The sequence below is a fragment of the Manis pentadactyla genome, chromosome 13, assembly GCF_030020395.1.
Source record: "Manis pentadactyla isolate mManPen7 chromosome 13, mManPen7.hap1, whole genome shotgun sequence".
NCBI lineage: Eukaryota > Metazoa > Chordata > Mammalia > Pholidota > Manidae > Manis > Manis pentadactyla.
Genome location: NC_080031.1, coordinates 35,434,286 through 35,454,552, shown reverse-complemented (window position 1 = coordinate 35,454,552; position 20,267 = coordinate 35,434,286). Strand labels below are relative to the sequence as shown.

The 20,267-nt window shown below is 35.5% G+C and overlaps 1 protein-coding gene across 3 annotated transcripts in view; it reads right to left on the bottom strand.

The window, feature by feature from the left end:
- Window positions 1-20,267, bottom strand: part of ATM (ATM serine/threonine kinase) — a 127,434-nt gene that overhangs the window by 13,321 nt on the left and 93,846 nt on the right. For 2 of the 3 annotated variants that reach the window (XM_057490683.1, XM_057490684.1), the window contains 12 exons: window positions 17,237-17,471; window positions 16,614-16,781; window positions 15,420-15,533; window positions 14,544-14,761; window positions 13,844-14,055; window positions 13,082-13,191; window positions 12,598-12,756; window positions 12,003-12,141; window positions 10,878-10,960; window positions 9,719-9,859; window positions 8,837-8,953; window positions 2,943-3,092 (listed from right to left, as the gene is read on the bottom strand). In XM_057490683.1, coding sequence (XP_057346666.1) covers window positions 2,943-3,092; window positions 8,837-8,953; window positions 9,719-9,859; window positions 10,878-10,960; window positions 12,003-12,141; window positions 12,598-12,756; window positions 13,082-13,191; window positions 13,844-14,055; window positions 14,544-14,761; window positions 15,420-15,533; window positions 16,614-16,781; window positions 17,237-17,471 — 1,846 coding nt within the window. The remainder of the gene's footprint in view (window positions 1-2,942; window positions 3,093-8,836; window positions 8,954-9,718; window positions 9,860-10,877; window positions 10,961-12,002; window positions 12,142-12,597; window positions 12,757-13,081; window positions 13,192-13,843; window positions 14,056-14,543; window positions 14,762-15,419; window positions 15,534-16,613; window positions 16,782-17,236; window positions 17,472-20,267) is intronic. The other variant, XM_057490685.1, reaches the window with a different exon arrangement.

The window sequence follows — 20,267 nt, the reverse complement described above, 5'->3', positions numbered from 1 at the left end:
TAGGGTTTGTGTGATTATCTTAGGGGAAAGAGCCACACCATTAGTGACTGTTATTTGTCTTAATTCAATTCTAATCTGAATGATTCTGTAATCTATGTGGAAGTAAACATAAAAATGCCAAAGGTAGCTCCAGATGGTCTTAATTTACTTCCCATTGTTCAACAGATTAAAGTCGAAAAAACTCTATCACAGAACTAGGGATACAACAGGAAATTCAGGAAAGGAGGAAAAATGGAATCACCACTGGCAAAACAGCCAACACGTCTCACAGCTGTCCTCCAGCATCTCACTATATATGTCACACTGCCTGAAGCACAGCTTATCTACTTTAAGGGATCAACACCCATCTATATGCTGATGACTTCCAAATCTGTATCTTTGGCCCAGGTACTTTATCAAGTTACTGCTTCTCCAAGTGCCCACTCAGCATCTTCACTTTAATCACTCCCAATTCCAAACTCATTCATCACCTCCTCATTTTCAGCAACTTCAACCACTTCCTTTATTTTTTGCCACAGTAAACAGCCTCTCCATGCACCCAATCACAGAAGCCAGAAAAGTGGGAGTCCCTGATTACTCTTTTTACCTAATCCTACTTCTAGTCAGCAACCACATTCTATTAGTTCTGCTTCTTAATATTTCTTACACGCATTGCCTATTCTCCAATCCTACTTGTTATTAGACTTAGTGCAGACCTCCCATCTAAGACCTCTAGACAGCTTTCTCAAAAATATAACCCATAATTCTCAACAAAACGGGTATAAAGGGCAAGTACCTCAACATAATAAAGGACACATATGACAAACCCACAAACAACAACACACTTAACAGTGAAAAGCTGACAGCTTTTCCTTTAAGATCAGAACAAGACAAGGATGCCCACTTTCCCCACTTTCATTCAACATAGTTCTGGAGATCCTAGCCATGGCAATCAGATAACACAAAGAAATAAAAGGCACCCAGATTGGTAAGGAAGAAGTTAAACTGTCACTGTTTGCAGATGACATGGTATTGTATATAAAAAACCCTAAAGAATCCACATCAAAAATACTAGAACTAATATCTGAATTCAGCAAAGCTGCAGGATACAAAATTGATACACAGAAATGTTGCCTTCCTATATACTAATGATGAACTAGCAGAAAGAGAAATCAGGAAAACAGTTCCATTCACAATTGCATCAAAAAGAATGAAATACCTAGGAATAAACCTAACCAAGGAAATGAAAGACCTATACCCTGAAAACTACAAGACACTCATGAGAGAAATTAAAGAACATACCAAAAAATGTAAATACATCCCGTGCTCTTGGGTAGGAAGAATATTGTCAAAATGGACATCCTGCCTAAAGCAATCTACAGATTAAATGTGATCCTTATCAAAATACCAACAGCATTCTTCAATGAACTAGAGTAATCAGTTCTAAAATTCATATGGAACCACAAAAGACCCTGAATAGCCAAAGCAATCCTGAGAAGGAAGAATAAAGCAGGGGGGATTATGGTCCCCAACTTTAAGCTCTACTACAAAGCCACAGTAATCAAGACAATTTGGTACTGGCACAAGACCCATAGATCAATGGAACAGAATAGAGAGCCCAGATATTAACTCAAGCATATAGGGTCAATTAATATACGATAACGGAACCATGAATATACAATGGGGAAGTGACAGCCTCTTCAACAACCGGTGTTGGCAAAATTGGACAGCTACATGTAAGAGAATGAAACTGGATTACTGTCTGACTCAATACACAAAAGTAAACTCGAAATGGATCAAAGACCCGAATATAAGTCATAAAACCATAAAACTCTTAGAAGAAAACACCCAAAAGGCAAAAATCTCTTGAATATAAACATGAGCAATTTTTCCCTGAATGCATCTCCTTGGGCAAGGGAAACAAAAGTGAAAATGAACAAACAGGACTACATTAAGCTAAAAAGCTCCTGTATAGCAAAGGACACCATAAGCAGAACAAAAAGGCATCCTACTATGGGACAAGGGGTTAACATTCAAAGTATATGAAGAACACACACACTTTACACCCAAAAAGCAAATAACCCTATTTAAAAAATGGGCAGAGGATATGAACAGACAGTTCTTCAAAGAAGAAATTCAGATGGCCAACAGGCACATGAAAAGATGCTCCACATCGCTAATTACCAGGGAAATGCAAATTGAATCCACAATGAGATAACAGCTCACACCAGTTAGAATGGCCAACATCCAAAAGACTAGGAACAACAAATGCTGGTGAGGATGCAGGGAAAGGGGCACCTTCATACACTGCTGGTGGGAATGTAAATTAGTTTATCCATTGTGGAAAGCAATATGGAGGTTCCTCAAAAAACTAAAAACAGAAATACCATTTGACCCAGGAATTCCACTCCTAGGAATTTACCCAAAGAAAACAAGTCCTCAGATTCAAAAAGACATATGTACCCCTATGTTTATTGTAGCACTATTTACAACAGCCAAGACATGAGTTGCATAGACAAGATTCAAATCCTTGCTCCACCAATCATTAACTCATTGACTTTGGGTAAGTTAAATTCTCTAAACTCATCTTAAGACCAGGTAAGAATAATAAAGATTTGTCATAATATTTAAAGTCTCACCAGAGTACTTGGTAGAGAGGAGATATGCAATAAATGTTGCTGATAGGGTAAATGAATGTCAAATCAGATGGCCAGTGAATTAGCAAACACTGAATAATGTTGAATTTTTCATCAGACAAGATTTGACACTTTACAAAGTCTAAAAACCTTCCTTTCAACTCACACACTTTCATTTTGATGAGCTCATTTACTTTCATTTAGTATCATTAAAACCTTTTGTACTACATTATATTAAATCCTTTTGCATTCTATAATATGCGATAACTATCAGTTTTAATAAACTACTAAATCTTGCAATAATTTATACTTTTGGGTGTCACTCACCATCATTTTCTTTTGGCATTGAAAGGCACTGAAGTCCTTTGGTCTGTATCTTTTATGAGCACCATTCTCATTGTTAACAAGAAATTCCCCAATAGGGACAGTTCCTGTGCACCATTCAAGAACACCACTTCGCTGAGAAAGGGGAACCACCTGAAGACACGGATTAAATGTCTTTGATTATGGAAGGACATTAAAGCACACGTGACCATCATTCAACTACTATAGTCAGTGTGAAGCAATTTTTCGAATTGTATTACTATTTCTCTGTCCATAAGGCACAAAGCTCCTTGGAGAAAAGCAACCAAAAATAAACTTAAGTTTAAAAAAATAACATTTTCTAGGCTGCTGAGACTAATGAGAATCCGCTCATCCCTCAATCCCCTTGATTATCTGAGAGGTCAATCCTGTGAACAATGCTCTTCATCACATGTGATTGGGCCATACTTGGTTTGCTCCATTAAGTAGAGGAATTAACTCCGCTTTCCTTATACTTTTCATGTCAAGCAAATATGAAGAATTTCACTTTGGAAAATATTGCAGGTCATCTCAATTTTAGTATACCTTAGTAATCAAAAGTATACATATTCTTTCTTTATAGCCTTGTAGCTTTACCAAAAGGAAATGTATTCCCCAACATAAAATGAGCCGTTTTACTAGGAAGATTAAAAATTATGACATATTAAAAGCATACATGAAGGACAGAAAAAATCATATAAACACCCTTTTCTCCACTAAACAGCTTTAAAAAATTTAAGATTTTCTTGTATTTGCTGAAAGAGAAGCAGCTCCCTTTGTAGCCTCACTGACCCCCTATTCCTCCCCACCATCAAAATAACTGCTAATTTGCTATCACATCCATGTATTTTTTCAGTATATTTTTATTTCAAAGCAATACATACATAAATAGTTGTAAGCTTTAAATAGAGAGTATTGTATATGTACACTTCCGCAATCTGTTTTTTTCTCACTCAACAATATTCTACCTTTAGCTATGTTAGCACATTTAACTAAGTCATTTCAACAACTGTATATTGTACAAATATGCTGTTATTATCCAATTTATCCACTCTGCATATTGATTAACATTTACATTGTTTCCAGATTTCCTCAAAACACTGCTGCAATGAGCTGGTTTACTGGTGAACATATTTCAGTTTCTCTAGAGCATATATACGCTAGGAATTGAATAGCTCGGTCACTGGGATGGACTTTTCAACTAAGTTAAACAATATTGCCAAATAACTATGCAAAGTGGTAGTGCCAATTTATATACTCACTAGCAAAGTTTATTCCATAACTTTCCCAGCATGCAGTACTGTCAGACTTTTACATTTTGCCAATCTGAGTGTGTGATGATATTTCACTGTAGTTTCAATTTGTATTTTCCAGATTCCTTGTAAGGCTGAGTATTATGTATAGACTTATTGGCCATTCAGATGTTTTCTTCTTGTGAATTGCCTGTTTATAATCTTTACCCATTTTCCTACTGGCTTCTTAGTCTTTTTATTACTGGTTTATAGGAGCTATTTACATATTCTATATATAAATCCCTTGTTATTAATTCCTTTTTATTGTTATTAACATTATTATATTTGTTTTCTCAACTGGCTGCTTTATAGTCTCTTTAATTCTACAACTTTTTTATTTTAATGTACTCAAATCTGTTGACCTGTTTTATGTTTCGTGTCTTAAGGAGGCCTTTCATTCATTTATTCACTCTATTTGCTGGCAGTCTATCATGTATGTCACACGCGGCCAGCATACTGAGAACAGAGTGCAAGTAAGGCAAATGAACATGCCCTTAGATAGATTCGTCCTGGTGAGGGGACTTATACGATAATGAACATTTAATGATGCCAGATAACAAGTATAACAGAACAAAAAAAACAGTGAATAAGAGAGGTGCGGTCAGAGAAGGCCTCTCTGAGGAGGTGCCCTGGAGAGAAACCTGAATGAAGGAGTAACCCATGCAAAGATCTGAGGGAAGAGTATTCCAGGCTGAGCAAAGTAAAAAAGCCCTAAGGTGAGACAAGTGGAGGTAACTACTCATCACAAAGAGCAAGGGAGAGGTAAGGGTGGGAAGGGTGGGAAGGAAAATGGAAAAAGAACAGCAGATGCAAATCACTTCCACTCAGGGTTAATGTGAGGTCATCTGGGGTTTTGAAGAGGACAGGGACATACTGTCACATGCTCTTTTAAAGGATCATTCTAACTGCTGTGAGAACCAGCTTTGGGGAGCCAAGGCAGAAGTAAGGGGTTAGCTGGATACTCTAGAAGTGACTGTAGTTTGGAGCAGGGCAGTAATGGCAGAGGTGATAAAAAGCGACTTGACTAAATATAAGTAGACCAATAAGAACTTGAAAGACTACATGTGAGATTTGAGAGAGTGAAATTTAAAATGAACCTGAATATTTGGTGATATGTAAGAATTACTACTAATTGTTTTAGGAGTGATGACAGTATTGTGCTTATGCTTTTTTTTTAAGAGACATTATCACATTGAAATACTACCAATGAAATGATATGACATCCTGCTTCAAAAAAATATTGAAGGGGAAGAAGTGGGTGGAAGCAGAAATGAAGCAAAACTATCCATAAGTTGACAACTGAAGCTGGGTGACAGAATAATATAACAAACCTTCTTGTACTATCTACTTATGCATATCTTTGAAATTTTCAATAACAATAAAAGTAAAAAGAAAATAAGGCCTCTAGGCTTTGTTCTGAGCAACTGGGTGAAGGTTGCATCATTTATTGAGATGGGGAAGAGTTGTTTTGGTTTGGGGTTTTTTGGGGGGGTTGGGGTGTGGGTGGAGGTAAATAATCAAGAACTCTACTTTAAATTTGTTGAGTATGAGATACTACATAACCGACTAACCTTATTTGGAATCAGCCCTTCTGAAAGGTTGAATCTGATCTGATGAAAGACTTCTTTTATAGACTAAAGGAAAAATAGGGTTTCATTTTAAGCAGGGAATATGTGCAAAGAGCAAAAGGTCCATGACTACTGAGTCACAATCCACAAGGTAAATTTTTCCAAAGACTTGCATGACTTCTTGCCTGCCATCTGCTCCTGTGATGTTCCATAACTCTAGGAGCACCATCTCTAACAATGCATGTAACAATCCGCATTATAATTTATGTTTGTGCGCCTACCTCTCCTAGTAGACTGTGAGCTTTTTAAGGACTAAGGCCATGTTTTATCACTTTTATATCCACTGCATCTTGTAGAGTATCCAACATAATACTAGGCATGTAAATCATCATTTATTGAACAAATGAATGAATGTGATCTTATGGCCTTTACAAGTGATTTCCCTTTTGTCTAAATACCTCTAAATGCCCCCATCCCAGGAGACCCTGCCCTGTCATTGACTCCCTAATGCTTAATCACATTAACATTCTTGCCTCCTAGTATATTCCACCTAAGGTCTCTTTTCCATTGATCAATTACTCTGTATCAGTATCTAATTAGGTGGGGAAAATGTCAAACACGTTTTTAAGAGACTGATCTAGATGGTAACTGTACTAGCTGGGGTCAGGATTTAATAATATGGGTAAACTGTTGAACCACTGTGTTGTATACCTGAAACCAATATAAGATTGTATATCAATGATACTTCAATTAAAAAAAGAGAGAGAAGCCAGAGACGGGTAAGATTCCTCAAGGGAGGAACAACCTAAGACAGGCACAGTCGCAGGGGGCCATCTGGTGAGAAAATGGGGAGCAGCAGAGGTGAGGCTTAGAACCTCCCCCCTCATGTTCTGAGAGAAATCTTCTGCATCTGTGGATGTTTTATTGCCCTTGTCTAGCGCAGATTAACACATAGTCTACAGGCACACACCTGATCATCTACATTTGCTCTCTTACAACACTAAACTCTGTTTTCTACCTTTATCTCGTATCTACCTACCACTTCAGCATTTTATTAAAAATAATAATAATAGAGAAATGTGGTATCCACATATAAATCAGGTTTAAAAATCAAATGAGTATTCATATTTGAACTGACTGTTTATAGTTCATAATGCATTAACAAAACCGAAAGCTTCTGTGATGACTGCCCTTGCACTGTTCACCATGTAACTTATTCTCCATGTAAGAATTTGTTCGTTATGCATCAGAAGATTGGAGACTGACGAAAAATGGGCTTGGGGTGGATTAATGATTGTGCATTGAGTATTGACCCCCCTATACAGAGATTTGTTGTGGTTAACAACTATTTGATCAATAAATATGAGAGATGCCCTCACTATATATATATATATATATATATATATATATATATATAAACACACTTCCAATTGTAAAATAAATAAGTAACTGGGATGTAATGTATAGCATAAGGAATATAGTCAAAATATTGTAACAACTTGGTATGGTGATACCTGGTACCTAGAAATATCATGTATATAAATGTTGAGTCGCTGTGTTGTACACCTGAAACTAATGTAATGCAATGCTGTTGTCAACTACCCTTCAATAAAAAAAAAAAAAAAAAAAAGAAATAAAATTCTAGATGGCTTCAGCAATGAAAAAAAAAAAAAAAAAGAGAGAGAGAGAGACTGATCTAGTAAGGAATAGACTGGCTTTTCCTCTATCTCATCTCGGAGTCCAACTATAATACTGGTTGAGGGAGAAAGAGTTGAATTTAAATTTCAAAAGTCAAATGGTAACCCCGGTACTAAGACTCTCTGGAATAGCCTATTTCAGCTGGGTATTGGGGTCTTCTGTGTATCAAACAAAAAATAACTGATGACTGTTTTCTCAGTTCTCCTAAGGTGCAGAGCTAGTACCATCCTAGACACATAGAAATGAAGTTAATTCATTCTCTCTTCCAGAACCCTGACTGAGGAGGAAGCTTAAAATAGCTACCACAAAGAAGAAAAAGTATTTACTGGCATAAGGCATGATGAAGAGTTAAGTATAAAGCCTCTTTCAGAACCTATGTATTGTTTCTAAGAGACTTGCATTTTTAAAAAATGAATGCTCTAACATCTAAGATCTCAGACTTGTTGTTCAGTATATACTTGTAAAAATGTAGACAAATTAGGTCAGGCACACAGATATTTGGTTGTCAGAAGGCTATGTCTGAGTCCAAGCATATACAGTCAGTATATACTTGTAAAAATGTAGACAAATTAGGTCAGGCACACAGATATTTGGTTGTCAGAAGGCTATGTCTGAGTCCAAGCATATACAGTAAGAACTTTTTCTAGAACTTTAGTAATACATTGTTGAGTTTTTTTAAAACTCAGATATATATACTGACCTTTCTCTAAGAAAGAGGGGTAATAGGGAAATATAGTCATATATGCTATTTGTATAATACTGGAAACAAATGAAAATGGTGCTTAAGGGAGTTAAGAGGGTAATAAGGCTGATAGGAATAGGGGAAGAGGGGCTTCTTTTTTATATACCTTTTTCTGTTGTTGGATTTTTGAACCATTCAAATGCATCACCAAGTCAAAACTAACCTGTAATATACTATAGTCTTTACTGAATCAATATTTTCTTTTTAACACCACTTTGCATCTTAAGAGCAATTTTATACCAAAAATAGGCCAAATAGTCAGAAAAAAGAGAAAAATACTTTAGGTGATTACAAGAAACACCTAAGTGTAATTAATATTAACAAGTACTTTAAAAAAAGAAAATGAAAAATACTATTGTCTAAATCAAACCCAGCCATGACTGTTTTTGAACAGCCTATAATTAAGAATGGTTTTTCAGCTTTAAAGGTATGTAAAGAAAATATGCAACAGAGACCTCATGTGGCCCACAAAGTCTAAAATGTTTACTATGTGGTCCTTCATAGAAAACATTTGCTGAATCCTGGTCTGAACATTTTTTTATACCTTCTTGTTAAAGCAGCAGAGTATAAACTAGTCACCTTATACGTGCAGATGGTCAGTTCCCTCTTCCTGGTCTCGGTGTTCCTCTGTAGCAGTGTATTGCACAGCTGGAAAACCTGCTGCATGACAGCATCTTGTCGCAGGTCATCACGGCCCTTCAGAATGACCAAAGCACAAACAGCCAAACACAGTTCATTCTACTATGAAATCACAGAGAGTCATCTGAAGACAGCAAAAGGCAATCAGATATCAGTCTGGGCATCTGTGCTCCTCTTAACAGTCTCTTAAAAAACAAAGACCTAATGCTGTTCTTTCATTTAGAGTACACTGTAACACTGTATAGGCAAACCAATTCAGAAAAAAGAAGTTTCCCCTTGCTGCTTTTGCAATTAGACTAATTAAAACTCTACTTGAGAGCACGCTGCAAAATACCTGGGTGGGGCAGCACTGTTTCATCTCCACTACTTCCCAGCAAGGCCCAGAACTGGGGAACAGAATTAAGAGAGGGATGCTGTTCCTTTTGGGTACATTTAATACCACTAAGCACAGTGCTTAGCCTCAAGATACTGAAACAATGGTCTTCACCTTGAACTATTCAAGAAAATAAGCAACAACCACCAAAATATTTTTCCCTAACAAGCAAGCTGATTGTTGACTTCATCATGTCTGTATGTGTTAAAAGTATTCTTTTATTTCAAGCAACTGTTGGAATAATGATGGTCTTTCAGAGGCACAAAAAAAAAATGAGGAAAAGGGTTTTGCTTCTAGGAAATATGTTTCTACTCTGTAAGTTTCCCATACTTGTAATTATTCAGAATAAAAATAAAGACCCAACTAAAGCAAGAAAATATCAACTACAGTTTTTCTTGGACTTCTTTCATTAACCCTCTAAGAACCACAGCACAGAAGGGAGGTCTCACCTTGACAAGCTGTCTCCTTTCCTTACCATCAGACCCCAAACAATCTATTATTTTTGGTAAATTTAAACCTCCTGCTAAACGAAATTCTGTTTTAAATGATTGTATAGTCACCAGATTTCCATATTCTCCTGTGGGGTCCACCTAATAAAAAGTGTAAATATGATAATAGGTCAGATATACTATTTGTGTTAACAAAAAAAAGAATTATATGACAATTTTAGTATCAAACAGAGAAATGAATGACAATGTGCTATTGATTATGAACTGGAGTGATTACTTTCTATTTAAATGAAAGAAAGATTTGACATTGGAAGACTTTAAAAAGTAATATAGGTAACATAATTTGCCTCCCTATTATCTCTTAATGAAAGTAACATATACAAAATTACAGTAGTGTACTGAGATGAATTTTAGAAAAGCACAGAAAGGAAGTTTTCTAGGTTTTCACTGATAAATATGGCATTTTCAGGAAATATACAGCAAAATAACTTTGCCACTATAGCTGGAAAGATAGCAGTTAATCCACATGATGCAGCTACATTTCCAATCAAATAAGTACAAATACTAAGCACTAAAACCTGCAAACTTGATAGAATTAAAATTATTATTTTCTAAACTATAAGCTTTATTCCTATATATATCCCTGCCCACATGCTACTTCTAACGAAATAATAAATTGGTCCACAAAGTCTAATCATATCATGTATACTACAGTTTATTACTATAATATATACCTTATTATTTAATACTATAACACATCACAGTGAACACATTCTAATGCATACAGAATTTTAAAAACCAGTATAAAATAATTAGGAACTTCCTTGCCAAGTTAAAAATTAATCTTGGCATAAGAACATGGAATATTTCCTTCTTTTGGCCAATGAAGGTAACAGTCTACAGATCTTTATTAGAAAGATGAGCAATGTAAATCCGACAGCAAAAGAAAAGAAAGCAGGAGAGTCCTTTAAGTATTTGCCTTTGGCAAATTAAGGCTTTGGCAAAGGGAATGTAATAAAGAAAAAAAACTCTTAAGTTGAAACAAATGAAATGGCCAATATTTAACTAATTTTGACTATAAAAAATAGCTTGAATAGATTACCTTATAAGGAGGAATTTAGTTTAACAGGAAAACTAAAACAATTAATGGCCAAATTACCTTAATTTCCATAGTAGGTACAACAACATCTTCTAAATTCTTCAGTTTAGTAATTGGCTGGTCTGCTGGAATATTTATGCCTTCTATATTGAAAATAAAGAGGTTTTAGTGACAACTGCAAATTGAGGAACAACACTGAAGATGGAGGAGAACTCAGCAGATGCCATACATTCCAAACTGTAGCTAATCTGTGGTTCAGGTTCGGATTTAGAAATGATGACCCAGGCTTCAGGACACAATGTATCTCAGGGTCATAGCATAACAATGGTTATCATGGCTTACCAGTGAATTTGCAGGTTACCTAGCACTGGTAATTAAACCAGATTCCACCTGAGGGGCTAGGCTGAGCATCTTAAGATAATTATGTAACAGTCTGTATAGCACACATATAATGTACTCCTTCCATATTACTATTAAATGTGACTGAAAGATGCGACAATATTCTTTGCTTAGAAAAACACCATGAGAAGTCTGTTATTTTAAAGTAGTAATTTAAATGTGAAGATGATCCTGATTCATGGTTTAAATGATTTTCAACAGAAACAGGATATGATGATTAAAGTTTTGGGAGATACTTATAAGTGTATGCATATCATCAGATATTACCGCAACTTATAATTATTTGAACAGATACAGCAAAAAGAGTGAAGGATCACATGCAAGGCATTCTAACACTTTCCTCTAACTTACGGCCAATATGATTTGGTATGGCCTTTCATTTTCAAGTCCTAGGGTACAGTGAATAACCAACATAATTTTAAGAAACCTTTGACCCTGAAAACTCTGTTATTCAGTTATTTTAATGGACTTGCCTCTATGAATTCTCTGCAACAAATTTTTGTACCAGCGATTACCCAGAAAAATCAGATAATTAATTCAGTAATGTCACCTATTATCAGTTCCAACAAAAGATATTAAGTGAAAAAGTGACTGGAAGGTGTTGAAGCTATTAGATTAAAAATAGGGTTTTGGATCATGGGTGAATTGTAATCATCAGGACCTTCATATCTGTCATTAATATGTGTATGTGAGTTAAACAGATTTACGTATTAGGCTCTATAATTAATATACCCTTACAGGGAATAACACAGCAAGAAAACAACACTCATTCAGTCAAACACATACTTCTCTGAGTCTTCCAATGAGTGGCGTCTAAGTTTGCTAGCATTATATAAGCATCACAAAGTGCCTCAACACTTCTGACCATCTGAGGTCTCCTACTTCTGATAGTACATATTATTCTGTGTGCAGCCTCGATTCGATCCTATTAATATAAAAAATAAAAAACATTACATAAACAGATACCCAACAGTTAAACTGCTAGGAGTTATAGTAACAAAAGGAAAAACAATTTATGTGCATATCTAGACAATGGAAGGACTATAATCTGTCAGATACAAACAAAACAGGCATCTTATGAATGAAATACATCAAAGGTATGAAACTCAAGGGTAAATGACTTGGGTCATTCAGAATCGATTTTTTCATTGCTCATTGCTATGAGAAAAAAATGTAAAAGTACTACTGGTATCTCCTACGCTTTGAGAAATATTCAGGAATTTTGAACCAATTTTAGGTGACATCCTAATAGCAAACAATTTACAGACTAAATACTATCAGCAACATACATTCTTAGAATCCCTGAGGTTTAAGAAAGGAAAATCCTGGGAAAAAAATGAATATCACAAATCAAAAAGTTTAATGTATTTAATCCAAATACCTCATCAAGCTGAGAGCTTTGTTTAGGTGCATTTTTGGTGATTCTACTCCTTTTTGCTGCCTCTGGTTTGGTCAAAAATTCATCTTTGTTTGCATTTGCCAAGGCCAGTATAATAAACAAAGTATGATAGGGGTGATCCATAGAAATTCTAGAGATTAGCTGTCAGAACATCATGAATTATTAGTTTTAAGCAAACACACACAAAAAAGAAAAATCCATTAACACTTTGCTTAACATTAAGATATGTGTTACTGGACTATATGCTGCAGTGGGTGGAGTGTGTGTGAGAGAGTGGTACATGAGGAGTGAGAGAGAGTAACTTATGTGGAATAAGAGGAAACAAAAGGAAATCTTTATTCCTGCCCTTACATAATAAAAATGACTGACCAACATTTTTTTTGTATTTCTATTTCCTAGAGTAGAACAATAGTATGTAATAATATAAAAGAAAGGCAATTCTGTTTTGATTTTCAGGTTTACTTACATTATTAAGAACTTCATGAAATCCTAGGCCTCCCATCATTTTGGTTCCCATTCTAGCAGCCAATTGATACATAAGAGGCAAAAATTTATATGATGGAATCTTCATTCCATCTCTCTACCATGAAAAAAAAATACAAAATTAAGAGACAAAGCATTTCAAACAGTCACACATCTAAGCAAATGAATTATTCTAAGACAATATTCCTCTAATAGCACAACTGGTTGTTAATAAAACTTTACTAACTACATTTGTTTCCTTGTGATTTATCTTTCTGATGGGTATTCTAGATTGAGTCATCTGTAAGTCTTAATCTTTGATTTTAAATTTAGTTGTAGTCAGAAATGGAGTGCTTGGCACTGCTTATATTCCAGTGAATCCCAGAGAATACAAATGTGTATCTGAGGACTCCTGTGGTCTTGACTCCTGAGAAGTCAGTCTGTAATAAAATGGAAGAAATAAATCCCAGAAAAGAATAAAGCAGGGAGAAAAGACCACCTGGCATCACAGCTATTTAACTGCTTCCCAAATCTCCCAATCTAGCATTTTGAGCACTTCCCTGTGGTAACTACAGAGATACAAGGAAAGACTAACCTAAATTCTCTGTCTCTACATGAACCTGTATCATTGGAGCTAATTAAGTGTCTATGTGTACAACACTGAACCAAGTGCCAGGGATACAAAGAAGTACAGAAAAGCCATGACACCGAGGGGCTTGTGGCCAAGTTGTTAAAGCACAGGCTGGAATACTGGCTTGAGAAAGACTTGCCTTCATCATGCCACTGACTTCAGAAACTCCAGAATTTTCAAGCCAGAGAGAACAAAGACGGAATATCCACAGATCATGTCCTTCTCCACTTAATAAACAATTGATGTAATTTTCAACTGCTTTACATAAGAAACGTTTGCGATCCTCTTTAAGTGCATGAAGCGCACGTTCATCCAGCTCCAGCTCTCGCTGAACCTTTACTGTGTATCTTGCATTGGATAATTAAAGTAAAACACAAATGCCATTAAATTTTTTAGAACTACAAAATCATAAATCGTAAACAAATTAATGAAAAATCAGGTATCCATCCCAAGGTAAAAGCAAAATTCTAAGCAAAACTTACATCTGTCTTAAGTTTGTGCAACTTAAAAGCTATCCTAGGCAACTGGATGAAGTGGACTCATCCCACGTATTTAGGTAACTTTATTCTCTACTTACACTAAAGTGTACAGACCAAAGGCAGGCTTGAATAAAAGGTTTAATTACATCAAAATAGGTAACTCTTCACTATTTAATTTCAACATTGCTTCTAAATTATGATACCAACAAACCAAAAAGGCAGAACAAAAAGTTAACATCCATGCGCTTTACAATGAACTTAGGACCAGAGCAAGATATATATCTAAGTATCTATACATATATAGTCACTGTATATTTGTATATCTTGTCAACTGTCACTTGTAGACACCTAATTACCTGTTGGTCTCAATTTTATGTTCCCTAAGAAGGCCCACTTCCTCTTTGGCCCTTTCCAGGAGAGCTTGCTTATTTTCAAATTCTGATGATTTCATGTAGTTTTCGATTCTCTGGTACTGAGTATCCGAGAACCGTGCTAATGAGAGAAATGCCTTCATTTTTCCATTTCTGAGCTCATCATTGCTTTCTCCTTCATAATTTCCAGCAACTTCCACTGCCTTCAAGAAAATATAATCCATGTATACTACATTTATAAATACTAAATACATCTAAAGAACCACTCCAGATCAAAGAAATACCCACACTAAAGTATGACTGATATATATGTATAAACCAAATTATACAAAGTACAGTATTTTATTGACTTTTCAAAACAACTTTGACAGTGCAGAAATAACCAAAACAGCTAATATTAGTATAGAACTATGCAAAAACAAAGGACTATATAAAATTTAAAGACAATCATATAATGCTTTTCATGTTACAGTTATTTAGTGAGGTTAGCCATTTCCAAAATTAGTTAAACTAAAGGAATAAGAGAAAAACAGGTCGAAAGGGGCCGGAGTACTGAAATCCTAGTCCTATTGTAGGGTGGTTGGGCTACAGATGAATAATAAAGGATACTTGCATATTCTGTAATTAGCAATTTCTATAGATTAATAAATGGAGAAATGATCAGAAACAACTTGTTGAAAGAGGAGCTGGTGTTAGGGGGTAGAAAGAAGACACATTTGAGCTTACTTTTAAAATACACTCCTTCTTTTGTAACATTCTGTTTGATTCTGTCCTAAAGATTATATGGAGCTACAACAGTAATGAAAAGGTCAAGTATATTAATGCTAAATGACTCTGACAAGCATTGCTAGAAAATCTTACCTTTTCTAGGTAAGTCTCCATGATGGCCGCAGGATTTTCCAAGCAAGTCTCTGCTAACCAGGTGCCACAAATCCTCAGACATTCTGTGTGCATAAGTTTTAGGTTGGGATCATTCTGTATATGAAAAGGAAAATCTTAAAATGTAATTCATATCATGACTATATAAAAATATCTCCCATACAAGGGAAAAAAGCAGGTTAAAAATGTTTTTACTTATCATCTTTCTCCATACCACTATTTTAATAATTCCAAGTATGTAAGTTTATGAAATAATCATCCCCTACTGTTTTCATTATTATTTCTATTATTGGAGCAGCTTACAATTGTTGAATACTTGCATATATACCAGGCACTTCCCAGTGGCCTTACATATATTACTTCGTTTAATCCTCACAAGAACCCTATGGAGTGAGGACTGTTACTATTCTTAGTTTTCAGAGTAGAAAACTAAAACTAAGGCACACAGAGGGTAGGTAACTCAAGCCAACTTTACTCCAGGGCTCATATTGTTAGGCAATATTTAAATATTATGTTGGTGTCCATGTTTTAGTATAATGATGAATTTTCTAATATTGGACAAAATCATACAAGTGCTCAACACTGAAAGTGTTGTAAGCTGACATTCACTCAATAGGTGTCAGAAGGACATCATTGTGGCCAAACCTTTAAACATTTCATGATTCCTACATATGCCTCTACTTTGTCTACTATACGCTACAGAGTTAAGAAGCAACCAAGTTTTTAATAACTAATAAATGTAAGATAACATATTATATTTTCAAAGTATTTGGATTGACAACCTAATTATCCCAACCTGCTTTTCTTTAACTTTTGTTCTCTCATGCATTTGACCTTTCATATTGTTATTTATTTCAAACTTATAGTAGCTCTTTCATGTTTGTTTCCCACTTTTCTTGAATTTTATACAAAGTTAAATAAAAAAGCTTAACATTGGGATAAATTAAATAAATCTATCACAAGATGGGCTGACAGAATTGCTGTAAATAGGGAAAATGAATACTTTCTGAACTTCTTTTGCAAATATTAATTTTCCAGACTCTATTACAATTCCTTGTTCATGAAGCAGTAATTTTAAGGCTTTAATAAAATCTTGGATTTACTAAAAATATTTTAAAACATAGTAATTTTTTTTATAACAGTAAAATACTAATTCAGCCAATAAAAAAAGTGAACCTTGGTACAACTGGCATCCAACTTCTTGATCATTTGCTTGAGAATACTCAGGGCAAGACTCTGCTCCTTTTTTGCCCAAAATACTTGCGCTTCCTCCAGCTGCCACTGAGAGACTCCACAACTAGCTGACTTACACTGTTTAATTTGAAATATTGCTCTTTCAGGGAGCTGAAAAGGAAAATGACATACAGGAATAAATACTTAAACTATTACTTCTACTACCACTAATAATAATAATGAAAGTAGTAACTACTATTCATTGAGGGCTTGACTATTTATTTGTCAGGACTGTCTTAAGTACATCTCTACCTGTCTTCTCCAAGCCCATGTCTGCCTGTCTGCTTTCCACATATATATGTATATACATAAAATCATTGAATTGCTATCAATATAAATTAGGTATCTTCTCATTTTACAATCAGGAAATTGAGGCTTAAAGGAGGTCAAGGCTTAAATTAAACTCAGGTCTAACACCAAAATGGGAAATCTTAATGTTGCTATGCAGTATCTTAATAGTGACCTTTGTCTCTCAATGACATTTCCTTCTTATTCACGCTTTCTACTTTCTGGGTAACAAAAGGAAAAGTCAAGAGGTGAGGTAACACAGCTTTAAATCCTATTACCTGAGTGTTTTTGAAAGTTCGGGCTAGTGTGGAGAGTTCTACAAGGTGTTTGGTAAGAATGTCCTCGAAACACTCTCGTTGAGAGCTCTCCATTTCCTTTTCCATCAGGATCTCCAGAATGACTGTGCGCAGAGCCATGATAGGCTCCTGAAAACTGAAATCACTGTCTTTGAGAAGCTGGGAGTGTTTTCGCCACTTCATGTATATTTCTGAGGGTTGTCTCTCTGTGACTGATCTGAAAGCAAATTCACAGGATACACATAAGAGAAGTGAAAAAACAAAATGCTATTATGCAAGTTTTAAACTTAAGATGTAATATGATGGAGTTTTTGCAGTAACAAGTAAACAAAGATAAAAGTTTAGAAAAACTACAAAACGCTCAGACCTCTGAGGGTCAGCAGAAGCCACAAATGATGAACATTTTAAAAGATTTAAAAAATACTCTTCAACCTCGCAAAAAGCAGCATTTATAAATATATATTCTTCTGAAATGAGCACATATTATCAGGCTTGAAACACAGAATGCCTGCATCTCTAGACCTGTGGTAAAAGAGGACATGTCAGCCAAGAAATGAAGTAAACTTGTTAGTTACCTAGTGTGTCAACCAGGCAAAAAAGGGGTTGACTTTATACATAATTGCAGCTGTTAAAGAAATCACAGACCCGTGAAGGAAATTCAGGCAGCTGGCAAATGTTTCATTTACCAACATTATTTATCAAAGGAAGACAAAATGTGTATCGTACAGTTTATAGGGACAGTGTGTTTCCCAGATGTTCAAACTAAGCAATACCATCCAATCCTTCAGGACAACTGTACTGAGAGAAATCAGCATGAAGGAAGGAGTCTAAAAGGACAGGATGATGACAAGGAAATGGAAGCTCTTCCAGTCGCTTGATAAAGAAGGAAACAGTCACACAAACTCACAGGAACCCAAACTTTAATTCCTCCCCAAATGACAGAGCATTAAGTATCAAACTTTTTAATCTTGGAACCCCTTTACACTCATATAAATTAGTGATGATCTCAAAGTATTTTTTCATTTAATTATATATACTGACATTTACCATATAAGAAACTAAAACAGAGAAAAATATATATTATTTAAAAATAATAAATCTGTTATATGTCATAAATAACATTTTTCATGAAAAATAACTAAACTTCCCAAAATAACATTTAGTGAGAATGGCACTGTTTGGCATGCCTGCAAATACCTCTGATGTCTGGTGTAATAGAGATAGCTGAACTCTCACTGTTGCTTCTGCACGGGTTTACTGTGTAGGATGCCCTGGCCGAGGTACATGAACAAAGTCTACCCTCTTGCAGATCTGAGGGAGGAGCCTGCTTAGAGCCTTTTCAGGCAGTTGTGGATATTTCTCTCTGATACCTCACTAAAACTCCACTATACCTCATGAAAGAAAAAGGAAGTGACATCTTGCTCTAAGTGTAAGGACACCTTTGATCTCACAGACCCCCGAGAGGACCTCGGGGGCTCCGGGGACCCCCACGCCGCACCAGGAGAACTGTAGCCCTGCTGCACACGTGTCTGTTCACCAGCTCCTCCGACATTCCCTCCACCTCTTCCTTATCATTCCCTACCAGAGAAAGGGCCAGTATTACTCTTCAGGGGTTTCTTTTTTTTTTTCAGAGGTTTCTTAAGCAATTCTGTCCTCTGTTTAAAGATATTTTTTATTCAGAGCAAAAGTTTCTGATTTCTGGCAGTAAGAACTACCAAAATACTTATTAATGAAAGCAAAAGCAATTTTATTCCCTTATTCTCTAGTTAAGATGACCCACATTAACGGTTTTGTCTTCCATTATCTATGCAATTTTGAAAAAAAAAAATTTACTAATTCTAAAATTTCATTCTCCTTTCTACTTACAAAGCATATTCCAAACTTTATTGTAGCAAAAGTACAGTGATCTTACCCTCTTTCGGTAATACAATGACTCAGAATGACAGGTCTCAAGGGGGCTCTAGAGAACATCAAACATAGATTCTCCATTTTAGAAATAAGGAAAATGAGGCCCAAAGAGGTCAAGTCTTTCTCAGGGTAACAAATTCCAAAGTTAGAGCCACACTACCCTGAATAAATTTTTTATCTCATTTCCAGTATTTCTAGGTCAATTCCTTCTCACCATTATAAGATGTAATCTCCACTAACCACCTACTCCAAATACACTGACAGTCACTGAATAAAGACCACTGAATGATTACTAAGAATCAGTCACAGGAAAAAGCACTGGGATGCAACAGTAAACTAGAGAATGGGTCCCACTTTTAGAAGCTTCTCATATCCTTGGCAGAATATACACAAAATGATACTAACACCAATGCAGTGCTAAAACAGAATGAAGTACAATGTGTTATGGCAAAAAACATGAGGAAATAATTTTATCTAGACTAGAACAGGGAAAAAACTACAAAAAAACACAATAAAGCTAAATTTTAAAAGCTTGAATTTTTACAATGAATAATTTTGAACATGTTTATTTTAATAAGAGCATAATCCACTCATCAACGTATTTATTTATTAAGGTATCATTGACATACAATCTTAAGAAGGTTTCACGAGAGCAACACTGTGGTCACTACATTCACTCCCATTATCAAGTCCCCCCACACCTTACTGGAGTCACCGTCCATTAGCACAGCAAGACGCTGTAGAGTCACTACTCTTCTCTGTGCTGCACTGCCTTCCCCGTGACCTCCCTCCCTCCCCATCCCTTTCCCTTTGGTAACAGCTAGTCGCTTATCTTTTTTTTAAAGGAAATACCTTAAGTGTAGCTACCATCTGTCACCATACAAAGTTATTACAGTATTACTGACTATATTCCCTGTGCTGCACTTTTCATCCCAGTAACTTATTTTATCACTGGAAGTTTGTACTTTCCAACCCCTTCAACTATTTCACCCATACCCCCCAAATCCTCCCCTCTGGCAATCACCAATTTGTTTTCTGTATTTTTGAGTCTATTTTTGTTTTTTTGTAGTTTATAGTTTAGATTCCACATATAAAACACATATAT